General features: G+C 37.5%; 1 protein-coding gene across 2 annotated transcripts in view; it reads left to right on the top strand.

Moving 5' to 3' along the window:
- LOC116994398 (CD2 associated protein) overlaps nt 1-9,951 on the top strand; it is a 76,449-nt gene extending 66,498 nt beyond the window's left edge. The window contains exons 14-18 of one of the 2 annotated variants that reach the window (XM_033056073.2): nt 3,855-3,970; nt 4,789-4,875; nt 5,478-5,662; nt 6,399-6,462; nt 7,633-9,951. In XM_033056073.2, coding sequence (XP_032911964.1) covers nt 3,855-3,970; nt 4,789-4,875; nt 5,478-5,662; nt 6,399-6,462; nt 7,633-7,674 — 494 coding nt within the window. In that variant the 3' untranslated portion in view covers nt 7,675-9,951. The remainder of the gene's footprint in view (nt 1-3,854; nt 3,971-4,788; nt 4,876-5,477; nt 5,663-6,398; nt 6,463-7,632) is intronic. The other variant, XM_033056074.2, reaches the window with a different exon arrangement.
- The last annotated feature ends 3,402 nt before the right edge of the window (nt 9,952-13,353 follow it).

Genomic DNA, 13,353 nt, shown 5'->3' with positions numbered 1-13,353 from the left:
CAACTTAGATTGACCATGAAATGAGGTTTAGATTGAGCCACTTTCAGTTTAGGATAATGAGAAACTGTAAATATTCTGTAACAAAAAAACCAACCCAGTCCATGCCAAAATTGTCACCAGCCATCAGATAAGGACAAATAATCAGAACCTTTTAGAAACATTGATCACATTGAAATAACTCCTCTTGAAGTTTTATTTTTAAAATTGCATAAATGTTTCTCTGTTTGATTAGTGTCAAGTACTGTAAAAGACTAAAGCTGTAATACTGGCATGCTGAACATGTAAAGCAATTCTGTTTCTTCTACAAATGTTTCTTTTTCCTGCTTTGTAAAATAATTTTTTTGTTCAGAATCTTTTTCTAGACATTCCTCTCCTTGACTTTTCTTTCCAGATTTTGTTTCCTATCCTGTTTGCCATGTTTCCCTTCTTACGTGTCAGGAAATTACCCTACCCTTCTCCATTTTGGTAAGATAACAATCTCTAAGGAAATCCAAATGCTTTATTCCATACACATATCCTCTTCTTAACATCGTGAGTGTGGTTTTCAGTTGCAATTATTGGTACTAAAACTTTGGGGTTTCTATTAAAAATGCACTTTTTTGTTTGTTTGAATGCCTGTTTTTCCTTAGCTGTTAAAGAAGTTGCTTTAAGTAGGCTTTTCCATTAGGAGCTGATGGGGACTAAAAGTAAGAAAAACTTTATAGCTGAGCTATTGATAACCCAAACTTATTGTTTGTTTGTAGGGAAATGTGTTCAGTGCCTTTAGCATGTCTGGTGTATGCAGGTTGAATGGCTTTATCATTCTGTACACACAAAGAACACAATCATTAAGCTTTTGGGCACTTAAATATTTTACAGCTTGTAGCTGTTCCCTGAATTATTGCTGGGAAATCACAGCAAGATGATTAATAGGAGAAAGGCTGCCATCTTTTTACTCCACAGATTAATGTTAGTTCTCATCTTCTAAAATATTGGATACATTTCACTTGTATCATGGGTTTGGTGTTTAAACCAAGCCATGTGAGATGGTGGAACCATAATTTCTTCAGCCACCCTTCAGCTTTGCTTCTTTTTGTGAAGGCTTTTTAAGACAAACTGCTATGAATACACTTGAAGCATTCACAAATCCTAAAGCCTCTCAGTAATTGTACCTCTCAAAGCTCCTAACAACTCTGTGGTGGATCCATGGTAAGCTTGTAGAAGACATATTTCTAATAGTCCATCCTGTGTACCTTTAGGCTTAGCTCATCTTAGAAAGGTGCTCTTGTTCAGTCATAAAGTCCTTTTTTTGACCCAGATTATCTCCAGATGTGTGGCATTGCTTTTTTTGGCACTATGATGGGATGTCCTTTAACAATGGCTCACAGGCTGTCTGTAAGAATCATATTTGATAAATCATTTTATTGATTGAAATGGATGTAGACTGTGAACTTGAATGGACTTCATCAGTATCTCTATTGGTTTAATGGTTTACTGGTTAAATTTTCTATAAAATAACTAAAAATGCTGTTTAATTAAAGAAAAACAATCAAATAAACTCCTAAGCCTGCAGTAAACCAAATCAACCTACCACCACCACCAACAAAAAACCCAAACCCCAATCTCCACTAAACTAAGTTTTAGTTTCTTCCCTATACCAAAGCAATAAATTGGAAAAGTAAAAACGAAAGTTCAAGTACAGTCAGAATTCCCTCTGACTGGAATCTGCTGGAAAAATCTTAATGTTGAGCAATTCTCTCAGGTGTAACAAATTCTTTTAGAAGTTCTTAGAAATAGGGAAAAAATCCTTGGTTTTTGTACCATCCCACCATCTATATTTAAATAGTATACAGTTCAGGACCATAGCAGTCTTCAAGCCTTGTCAAATACTGTGATTTTTTTTTTAAGCTTAACATTTTTCTTAATATATCCAAAATATTCTTAATACTCCTGATGTTTACTGTTTGGAGACAGGACTGGCATTACAATCATAATAGCAACTACATTTATAATTCTTTCCTAAATTTCTCGCAAAAATGATTTGTAATTTCTGTGGAATGAAAAAAGAAGGATCATTTAAGGCCAGAAATTAGTGAGATGAGGGGAAAAAGGCATAAAATATATTCTTGTTACCTTTTTAATGATACCTAACTAACATAAATCCTAATTTGCCTTTTGGCTACCTGGTCTAGGGGAAGGTGTCCCTGCCCATGGCAGGGGTTGAACAGGGTGATCTTTGAGGTCCCTTCCAACCTGAACCACTCTATTAATAATGGAGTAAACACCATGAAGATGACCCTATGGTCACTGTTGCTTGCAGTGTATTAAATGAAATATTGGCACAGACTAGAACAGAAATCCCTTCTCATTTATTTCTCCCTCATCCTCTTTTCCGTCAGCCGCTTGCCATTCATCGCTCTTCTGTTTCTTCCTTCTTATTTTTTTCTCCCCCGCTTGTTTAATTGCAGGTGTGATTGCATGTTTGCAAAAGAATGCCTTGACATTCTCTTGAATAGAAATAAAAAGCAGCTAAACTGATTGGTAACAGTGCTGTAAAGGGATGGGTGATGAAGTGGGTCTGATCAGGACCTGAGTGTTCTAAGGCCTTTAAGGATATCAATGCAGAGAACACATTGAAATAAATTAAAACATTCAGTGGAAAACTCAGTACCTACAGGTATAAATTAGATTTTACAATGTGTGAATAAAATTTGCATTAATCAGATGATTTTAAGATATCCAGACACTGAAGGGGCATGAATGGTCTGGCTCAGTGTACCCAGGGCTTTTTTCTCATCTCACCTTTAATGGAAACATAGGAAAAGAGATATCACAGGTTCTATTTGCTAAATTGTATTGCCAAGTAAGAGTCAGAGGTCATGAAAAAAATCAAACCCAAAATCTTGAGTGTTATTATGGTGCCTATAGTGAATACTGTGTGGCATTTTAGTTACAATCTGCAGAATAAGTAATGAATTTGGTTGTAAATAATATATAATAACTGTAATCTTATGTCAATGCTTAAATAAAAAACACCACTCAGTCTCACTAAACATCTGTTGCCAGGTAAGTATATTTATTTTTGTGGAGAAAAGGCTAAGTCCTGTTGTTACTTAGGTGAAATATTTGTGTTACTAAGACTAGTTCTGGTCAGTTCTTCCTGTTACCAAATTTTTCCTGAAGTTGCCTGTTCCCAGAGGATGTAAGGCTGATCTGAGAGTTTACCTGGAGGTGTGAGCATAAAGAGACTAATGAGCAAAGAGATCTGTGTGATTGAATAAAGTACAAGAGTGGAGTTTTGAAGTGTTTTATTAAAGACTTTATGAAGTTGTGTATTATCTTTAGATACTGAACACGAAAAAACTACCCTGCACAGACATGGGTGCAGTTAATGTTTTGTTAGCTTTCACCATTGTGTGGAGCACACCAGTATTGTACATCACCATTTTGCTTTTATTTTTGTCCTAATCACTAAACTTGCATTTTCATGCTATTCGTGCAAGTTCAGTGGAAAAAAAAGGTCTCAAGTAGCTGAATATGGCAGCTCTTAGAAAAAGAAATAAATACATTTTCTGCAGATGCTACCAGTGTTGCTGGACCATTTCTTCTGTTCACACAAATTAACTTGAATTTAATTCCTAGTTGAATTAACTCTTATTTTTTTTTTATCAAGGGGGAAAATATATTTTCCCAGATATGTCAAAGTCATGCAGCTGTTTCAGATACCTCATGTGTCGTATAGGCTGAAAATCCTCGAAACAATAAGACTTCTGATAATTCTTTCTTTGTGTCTTAAGTTTTTAGAAAAAGTGATAAAAAGAACACAACAAAACCTTCTGGTCTTGATGGTGGTCTCTGTTTTCATCTTTTTGTAGATCTGTTAAGCTTTGATGACGTAATAGCTACCTCAGATAATCTGTCCCACCCGACCGCGAACCGGCCCAAGATGCCTGGTAGGAGGCTGCCTTCCCGTTTCAATATCAATAGTCCTGTGAGTATTTTGGGGGTGTTCTCCTAGTAGGGAACTAAAACCTTCCCAGGAAACAGGACTGCCCTGGGGAACTGTCTTGTAAGCCTTATATCTGAGAGCAAAATGCTGCAGGGGTTCGGTTCCTGCAGGTTTTGTGTGCCGGGAGATCCATTCCCAGCAGGGGAGTGAATGTAAGAGAAACAACTGGAGCGTTCCTGTTCCATGGGGTGTTGCTGCAGGAAATGCTCAGCTCTTCTGGCCTCATGGTGAAATAAGTCTTGTACATACACAGAGATCTGAAAGCATCTTTAGTGACTTGGACAATTGGCCACTATAAATTTGTAATTTAATGCTGCTGTAACGTGGGGTTTGTGCCAATGTGAGTTTGGCAGAAAACGAGAAGCAGAGTCCCTGAAATCAGTTTTTGTCCCTGGATTTTGCATAGTTAGTCATGCCAGTTACCATCTACAGTTCCTGCCCATTTGTGTTTTGTGGAGGCAGCAACAGGCTCCCAAAAGTGTCACAGACTTAAGTATTGCAAATACGCTTGAAAATCCTGCCCAAGATTCCTGTATTTGATTTAAGTTCAGCTGAATGTGGGGAAGGAAAGTGCTGGCAGGGACAGAAAAGTCTGCTAGTGTAGCAATTTAAGTTTAGTTACATGGTTTTCCCCTTTATTATTGCATTTTTAGAAACATGTGAAAGCTTTTTCAAAGTTTACTTTATTTATTTATTTAAGTTTTGTGGGTTTTTTTTTTTTGGTTGGTTGGTTTTTTGTTGTTTTGGTTTTTTTATTTTAATTCTGAAAACCTTTTCATTCCTTATGAATGGTTTACCAGGCAAGTCAAAATGTGGGTCCAGAAAAAATTTTGAAGGTGCAGAAAGAAGAAGAAAGTGCCAAACCAAAGCCAGTTGAAACAAAGAAGGTATGGTGCTACCCAGGAGCCAGAGGAGTACCAGGCAGCTTAGTATTCTGTTCATCCTGTTTGCATTTCCAGTACAGGTTCATGCAACCACCTGAATGCCAGTGCTTATGTTTAAGTACAAGTGAACTGAGTCATTTAGTATAAAGTTCATAGTAAAAAATTTAGTATTGAAGTTCATTTATAATTAAAAAGTGCATGAGTTCTGATGAGAACTGCTGTATCAGGTGGTATTTCCCAAATAAGTTCCATATCTGCTCAGCCTCCAGTTTCCTGACAGACAGAACTACTGAGCAGCTCAGCAAAGTGCACACAAGCTTGTTTTAATGATCCAGTGGGATCCATTAAGTCACTTTTTTTTTAAGCATAGAGGACTGCAGTGTAAGTATTTTTATAGTGACTACAGGTACCTCAGGTAGATCCTTAATTAAGAGCTGTATAACTATTTCATGTACTCCAGTAATCCATTCAAACTGGACATTGTTTTTTACCTTCTACTTAGAAAATTAAGGGAATTTAGCTCCCATCCTGCTACAACCTGTGTTCTGTAAAGGTTCAGTTCCTAAAGATTTCACTTCTTACCTTTCTGCTGATTTATTTTTTAGCCATCTGCATTCAGCCCACTGATTCAACCTTCATCTCAGAGACCGAGTTCTGTCATACTCGACTTTTTACCTGGAGATCTCCAGCCTAAAGGAGAAGCAGATGATGAAAAAAATTCTGTGGAAGAGCTCAGGACTCAGATTAATGATTTAATGGGTTTAGTAGATGCACTGAAGAAAGAGCATGGGTAAATATTTCCTTTGTCAATCTGCAAAGGGTTATATAGACATCTTAGAAATGTCTTCAATGCCAGACTTTAAAATAAGAAAGCTGTTCTCTGCTAATAATTTATTAATACATAAAGTCAGGTATTTTCTATTGAAATTGATCCTACTCAATGTCCTAAATATCTACAAATTTGATGTCAGGGTATTTTTGGAATTTGTATGCATTTTTTCCCTCCTACTTTGCATTCCTGCATCCATTTCATCTTTCTGAAAGTATTTCTTAAACAATTTGTGTTTTCATTGTAAGGAAAAGTAGCTAATTTTTTGTGGTAATGCCATAAATACATGTGCAGGCCTTGTGTAACACTGTGCACAAGTACTTGCAGTATCAACATGGCTGGTAGGAACTCGATATTCTAAGTAATTTATTCTCTGTGTAGAAGTAGCCAGGTTACTTTAGGTTATTTTAGCTTGAATTCAACTTTAAATATTAAATAACAGCACAAACTTTTAAGTAGCCTCTGTAAAATTGTGATTAAAAATCAGGGATAAGTGAGTAGCTGTAGGTAACAAGTGTGGAATGCTGGTGGGAACTTGTTGTCCAACAGATGTAAGTAACAATTCACTGGTGGGCATGTGCCTTGTTTTGTGAATCCCACTCATAAAATTTAAACAAGACCTGTGCATCCTGTCCTCAGTAATTTGAAGTTTCTTTTCCCCCCTCCTAACTTCTGTTTCTATCTTAATTACTATTAGGAGAGAACTGGAAAAACTAAAGAAGGATTTGGAAGAAGAGAAGCTGTTGAGAAACAGTCTGGAGGTAATGTTATCACTTTGGGAAGGCATGGGGAGTTCAGGGGTGTGGAAGCTTTGTTCTGGGATTTGATGTCACAGGAAAGTCTTACCAAACCTGTTCAGTCTCTTTTTGTGTTGCTCTTTTATTTTGTGATTGAATGAAAACCTCATGAGGCATTTGGATGTGTAGAGAAGATCCAAGTTCAGTTTTCTTTTTCTGGAATATTATTTGTAACAATCAGTGTGAGGGTTGGGGTGGGAGTTCAGTGTAGCATTGCTGGATTCTGCTCTTTGCTAGAAACATGTCCAACTGGACAAGTTCCAAGAGAACCAATTAATACTTTGCATTTATAAGATTGAAAGACCTATTTAAAGGTAAGGTAAACAAAAGAAAAACAGGGCAAAAGTAAACTTCTCTAAATTTTTGATGAATTGTTTAAATATTGTGTGGATGATTTGCCAAAAGAACAGAATGCATCTGAAAAAAATTTCCTTATGAATGTACACCACTCCTCAATTACTACCTGCAGTGTAATATGATGCCAATAAGTAGTTAATAGGATGAGCTCATTGTAGGAAATTATTTCAGTCTGGTACAAAAGGGCATTTTATTTGTGATATAGTACATCTTGTTGGCTACAAAGCTGCTTGAAACACATGAGAGAAATTTTGGTGAGTCTCTCTTTAAAATGTGACTCTAAAGCAATCTCTGAAGATTCCTTAAATATGCAGTGGAGATGAAGAGGACATAACTCCAGGTATCCTCTATCCATTTTAAGAAATACAAATTAATCCAGGCAGTGTTATGCATGAAAGGCTGTTTTAGGAAGTTACTCTCAAGTGATGGTGCAGCATTACATTGGGGATATGTGAGGTGATTCCATAAACCAGCTTTGACTTCTTTTTTCAGAGAGAGTTTATTCAGATAAACTCATTGATAAAACAGATTTTTTTTTTTTTGTTATTTAAAAAAGATTCTATCAGAACTGTAGTCAAATTGTTAATTATTTTAAATTCCTGTTCATTGAGCAATATAGTGATATAAAATCAACTGTAAGTACTGAGCTGTCAAATGCTTCTGTGGTGCAATACTTAAGTGTCTTTGAAATGTAAAAGTTACAACTTTAGTGAAAGCTTGGAAGACTTTATAGCTACTTTAATACTGACTTACTTTTTTAAATGTCTGTTTTTTCAGCTTGAAGTAGAAAAATTGAAGAAAGCAGTGATGTCTACATGAGACAGCTATGGACTCAATGTTTTTAAACTCGCCAGGAATTCAAAGCTGAACACAAGGAGAACTGACTCTTATTTCATTATAATGGATGCTGGTGTTCTACAGTCTTAAAGAAAAAAATATAGTAAAATAAAAGGAATATAATCTTATATTCAGAGAGATAAGAAAACAAAAAAGAATAATGGTGTAATTTTTTTGCCAATATAAAAGAGGCCTTATTTCTTACTGTGCTGGAATTGCAGACCTTATTTTTTTGGTTTGCTTGAAAATACTACTGAATCTGTATAGAAAGGAGAGGGAATTCTTAATAGATTTTTATTGAATACCTGTAGCTTAATTTTTAAAGAGATCTATACTATAAATAGGGTGATCTGTCTTTGCAACTAATCTGTAAAATAGTCTGTTGGAAGGGATGGAATAACTGTATCGTAATTGTAGTCACTACTTTTCCCCTACATGCAAAAGGGAATATATGGTATTTGTATAATTTTGGCAGTCCTACCCAGGGTTATGCTGTTGTGCCTGTCTGCAGTGAGAATTTTAAAACTATGCTGTTCATAAGTTGAGTGATGAGATAGGAATTTGTTAGTGCAATGAAGCAGGTGAAACTCCTATGCATTGTAGAAAGATTGAATGATCTAATCCGAGTAGTTCAGCAGAACGGTTTGTCACTTGCACTATTGGATTAAAAAGGGATTTAAGACTGAATTGTTTAATCATGACAAAATCAACTGTTAAACCACAAAATGCAAGGAATGCAGAAACAAAGTGAGAGTCCAGTCTTAACCTGTTGTGCCTAAAATATTACAGTATACAGCATGAAAGGGTAAACCTTAAGTCACAGCATCTGTACTTCTGTGTTTCTGAAGTCATCGGTCTTTCTAGTGGTTCAAGTATGCATCTTGATCTGTTTTTACAGTAGCCAGGTTTTGTTTATAATATATCTCCAAATAAATCCCTTTGGAACTTTGATACTCTCAAAAGCTCTCAATATTTATATATTTATGCCATAAACTTTCTCAGTATATTGCATACCTCTAAACTTAGTAACATCTTTGTATTTTAATGAGTGATTGGAACAATTGCTTTGACATCATTGTACTGGTGTCCAAGATGGTGTTGTTACTTTATGGAAAAGAAGTTGAGATCTTGTGGATTACCATTATCTTTAACCCCTGGGCTCAAAACTTGCACCAGAATAATACACAAATAATATGCAAAGTGATGGGAGACAATAGTATTTATTACTGTGTTTGTCTGATTAAAGAATTAAAAAACATCTAGCTTTAGAAAGCCAGCCAAATTCATTAGTTCTGTTAATCAGCTCATCTTCTTTAGGTCTGCTATGATTTAAAAGACAAAAACGTGCTACATAATTTGGCAACTTCACCTATAAAAGAAAGTTATTAAACTTTTCTTCATGGGAGTAGTCATAAATGTAGTAATTATTCAGTATGTCACTTATTCAAGTGACATGGAAGTGTTACTTCTTGAGAGTAATCCTATGCTGTGGGATTCTTCCATAGTTGATGTGTCATAAAATACAAACATCAAAAAGTCAATTGGAGAATGTTTGTCCATTACTGACTCACGTAGTTCATGAAATCTCATTGAAATCTGATCAATACACTATGCAGGGATTGAGTAATATATCTAGTCAAATTGCTAGTAAGCTGATTGACTCAATGCTTTTAACCTTGAATTGCCCAAGTGCATCAGAAATGAATTGAGGAATCGTGTGCTTCTTGTCAGACGCTGCACTCTTGCCTGGAATTCATGCCTGTAAAGCAGGTGATGGAAAACAAGAATTGAGCCTAATGGAGGACCCAGTTTTGTCACACAAGCTCTTCACTGTGACTGGAGCACGAAACAAATCTTGGAAGGGGGTTGCTCTGCAGAAACTGTGCCTGTGTGTGAGCTTGCAGAGGATGAACAGAACAAGACAATCAGTTAAAGCCACAAACAAAAGGTGTTTGTTATTTAATGGCCTTTGTTCGCTATAGCAATAAATGACCCAAGTGCAATGACTTGATTTAATAAACCCTCCTTTAAAAGTCGCTGCTATGAGTATTTGTAGCCATAAGGAAGTTGCCCTGATGTGTGTCTGTCTTGCCTTCAGCTAGTGTTAGGTACTGCAGTGGAGGGGGAGAGGGTAATGGTTTTGGAGACATTCCACAGTACAAGTTCCTAAGAGCAGTGTGCTTCACTGACTTGTCTACCGGTGCTGTAAAATGATGCATGCTATCCAAACTCAGCAAATAAAATGAGTATAAAAACCTCTTCAGGTGTCTGCTCAGTTCTGTTCAGGAGTGTTTTGTATTAAAATTTATTACAAGTTACATTAATTTGCCATTAAATTCTTTGCAAGGAGGAGGATGGAGGCAAAGTATTTGCAATAGTCCCCCTTTAAAGTTTTCAGATTTCCATTTACTCACTGGGATGCTCTGGCTCCTGACTATCAGGGTGCCTTAGGATCCAAATAGTTGGAAAGCTGAGTTTTGCTTTGCAAAAGTAACTGGGAATCTTTAACTTCTCAGGATCTATCCATTCCCATTTTTTTTCCTCTTGGCCCATATTGAACTAACCCTGTTGTGCATCCTCAGGCTTTATTTAAGATCCCTGTTGCCACTCAGTAACATGGATAAATGCATGTTTGAATCCTTTATTAAGTATATAGTGAAGAACTGAAGACTGAGGATATGGCATGTTTAATAGGGATATGGAAGAGGGGAAAGGCACATTAAGAACAGAACAGCAGAATGGCTTTTTTAAACTGCCAGGTTTTCATTCAATCTTAAGATTGTCTAAAAATCTTTTGGTAGCACCCAAGGTAGAGTTAAAAAAAGCAAAATTACAGGTCTACTTACTTGATTTTTTTTCTCCACAAAGATGAATTTTTTCATGAATATTTTAGAAGTGAAGTTACAGAAACCTGTGATTATTGCAGGGTTTGAATTGTATAGCAAAGTATCTGTTGAACTTTTAAATAAATACCTTGTATTCATTAAGTTAACACAAGTCTGTTAACTCCTTCCAAAGGAAATGGTAAACCCAGTTTTACAGAGCTGCCATTTGGCTGCTGTAAAAGTTACCTGGGATGTTTGTGATCTCTGAGAAAGCAAGTGGTGAGCACAGCATCGAAGCAGCTGGTTGCAGATCTTGGTTAATTGGATTTTGCAAGAGCTGAGAAGACAAACCCCTCCCTGTATGTGCCTGAGGAATGCAAACAACCCCAACCAGCTTGTGAATCGTGACTGATGCTGTGGGGTCAGGGTTTGGAGTGCCCTCTTTTTGTTGGGAGTCATGGTTTCAATCCCTTTCCAAGCCCTCCTGGGAGCCCAGATTCACACAGCTTCCTTCTGGGAGAAGTGTGTGGATGTCTGAGGGCTGCAGGGTGCTGGAGTTTGCATCCTTCAGAGAACTCTTGATGTTAAAGTGTTGAGAATCGAGGGTCATTCAGTTTTACCATCACAGTGAAGGTTCAGGGAGTGTGTAGAAGCACAGCTCCAGGTGGCAGGGGCAAGAAGACTTTTGAAACATGTCCATACCTTGACATGATATGATTCTTACCCTTCCTTACTTATAAGTATTTTTTAAAATTGATCTCTATCTGGTATTGTACTAAGTACAAGAAATTTAACCTTCCCAGGTGGGTTGTGTTGGCTGTACTTGATTGTGCCTGGCTAAATTCCTACTTGATCCTGATAAGAGGCTGGCTGTATCAAAGCAGAGCAGTAAATAATGCCAATCTTTAGGTTAAAACTGGAGACACATCTGTGGCTAAGGACTGGCTGGAGTTGTGACAGCAGCCAAAGGGACTGGAAACCCCATAAGCTCCTGACTAACACACTGCAGGAATCTAGAAAAAAATAAATATGTGACCAGAGATCTTCCAAGTCAGTCCTGTGTGAAGGAGTGTTGGGAATTGTAGTGCTAAGCTGCAGAATTGCTGTAAATTTCTGGCTGTTGGAAATCTGGCTCTTGGAGGTGAGGTTTTAGAGAGCCAACAGTGACCATGGCACAAAGTTCAGCAGATAACTGTCACCCATTATGATGGGCTAGCCCTGAAGAAAAGGTTATTCTTTGCCCACTGAGCTTTTTAGCTGTACAGGCTGCTGTCAGAAGTGTGCTATTGTATTTATGAAGGATAATGCATTAACTTGACCAGATTTTGATCATTAATGTTTTGACGTCTTTAAGAGATTGTTGTTCAGAGAAGTTGTGGATGCCCCATCCCTGGAAGTGTTCAAGAACAGGTTGGAGGGACTGGGACTGGGACAGTGAGAGGTGTCCCTGCCCATGGCAGGGGGTTGGAACTAGATGGGTCTTTAAGGTCACTTCCAACCCAAACCATTCCATAACTGTATGAAATTCAGGAGAGCAGAAGCTGCTGCCTGCACCTGCAGGAAGGGCACCAACCCCACAGGTGTGACTCATCCCTGTGGACTCCTGGCAGAGGTGGCAATCTGGCAGGTTTGTGGGTGGGTTTGTAACGTGTTTTGTCATTTTGCAGTGCAATACCTTCATCTGCAGGTTCCTCAGCCTTAATCCAGTCAGGCAAGAAAAGAAGCAGCTGCTGGCCAACATTATTTCTTCATGGGAAAACTCCAAATGAATCAAAGAACCCAGGCAGGGCTGGGTGAGACTGAGAGTGAGACTGAGGCAGGATGGCAGCAGATGAATGGTTAGACAGTCACATCTGAGACCTTGGGGTCCCTGGCTGGCTTCACTTTGCTCACAGTATTCCCCAGACTTCTGAAAACCGTGAGTACTTCCATAGAACATCGTTATTCCAGAGCTGCTGGAGAGTTATCAGCAGTCTGTGAAATTGGTTCTTTCATAATCTAACATGCATTTAATTGCTAAGTCAGTCTTTACTTTGCACTTCTTAGCTGAGTTTTATATTCTCTTTACATCTGTGAAAATAATTAGATATTTTAATTAACCTCTGGTCTTTTTCTTGCAGTTTTGTAATTGGTCTCTAATCAGTGTTGTCACTGTTAAGAAAATTAGGAGTTTTCTTACAGCTATTTAATATAAAGATTACTCTCTTCATAGAACATCCTTCACTTAAAGCTACACTTTCCAACTATGATTCCTTTCAAAATACAACTAACACTTCTGAAGAATTAAGAGCTTTACTTTTTATCCTCGGATGACTGTGTGAACACAAAAGCCTCCTGCTGCAGCCTTAACTTGCTTGGTAGCAATGGCAGGTTACCATGTTATGGTGGTTTATTGAATTTTAAGCAAACCATGTGGCAATTCAAGCCCTAAAACTACTAGATTAGGTTCTATAATAATGAGTTTAATACTTCTAATAAATGTTAAAGTTGTGAGTTTGTAGTGTTTGGGAAAATACATTTCTCTAGCTAATTATTGTAAGGATGGTATAAATCTTAATTTTGTCAAAAATATGCTCGTAATTTTTTTGTGCAGGACACCTTTCCCTGTAAACTTGACTGTAATTTGTTTTCTGGAGTAGTGGAGAGGGGAGAGAGGTGACTCCAGATGATGAAGGGCCCTTTGGCCAGAGACTTTGGGTCCAGCATTGGAGGGATGTAACTTCATAGTTGTCATTGTTTGGATGGATCCCTCTGTTTGCTGTGCCCACGTGGGGCCAGAGTGCCGTGTAGTGCGTCCTGCTAGTAGTTAAAATCAAGAATATGCTTGGGGTAGAGT

The sequence above is a fragment of the Catharus ustulatus genome, chromosome 3, assembly GCF_009819885.2.
Source record: "Catharus ustulatus isolate bCatUst1 chromosome 3, bCatUst1.pri.v2, whole genome shotgun sequence".
Taxonomy (NCBI): domain Eukaryota; kingdom Metazoa; phylum Chordata; class Aves; order Passeriformes; family Turdidae; genus Catharus; species Catharus ustulatus.
Note: the sequence above shows the minus strand (reverse complement) of the source record. Positions and strands in the feature narration are given on the sequence as shown.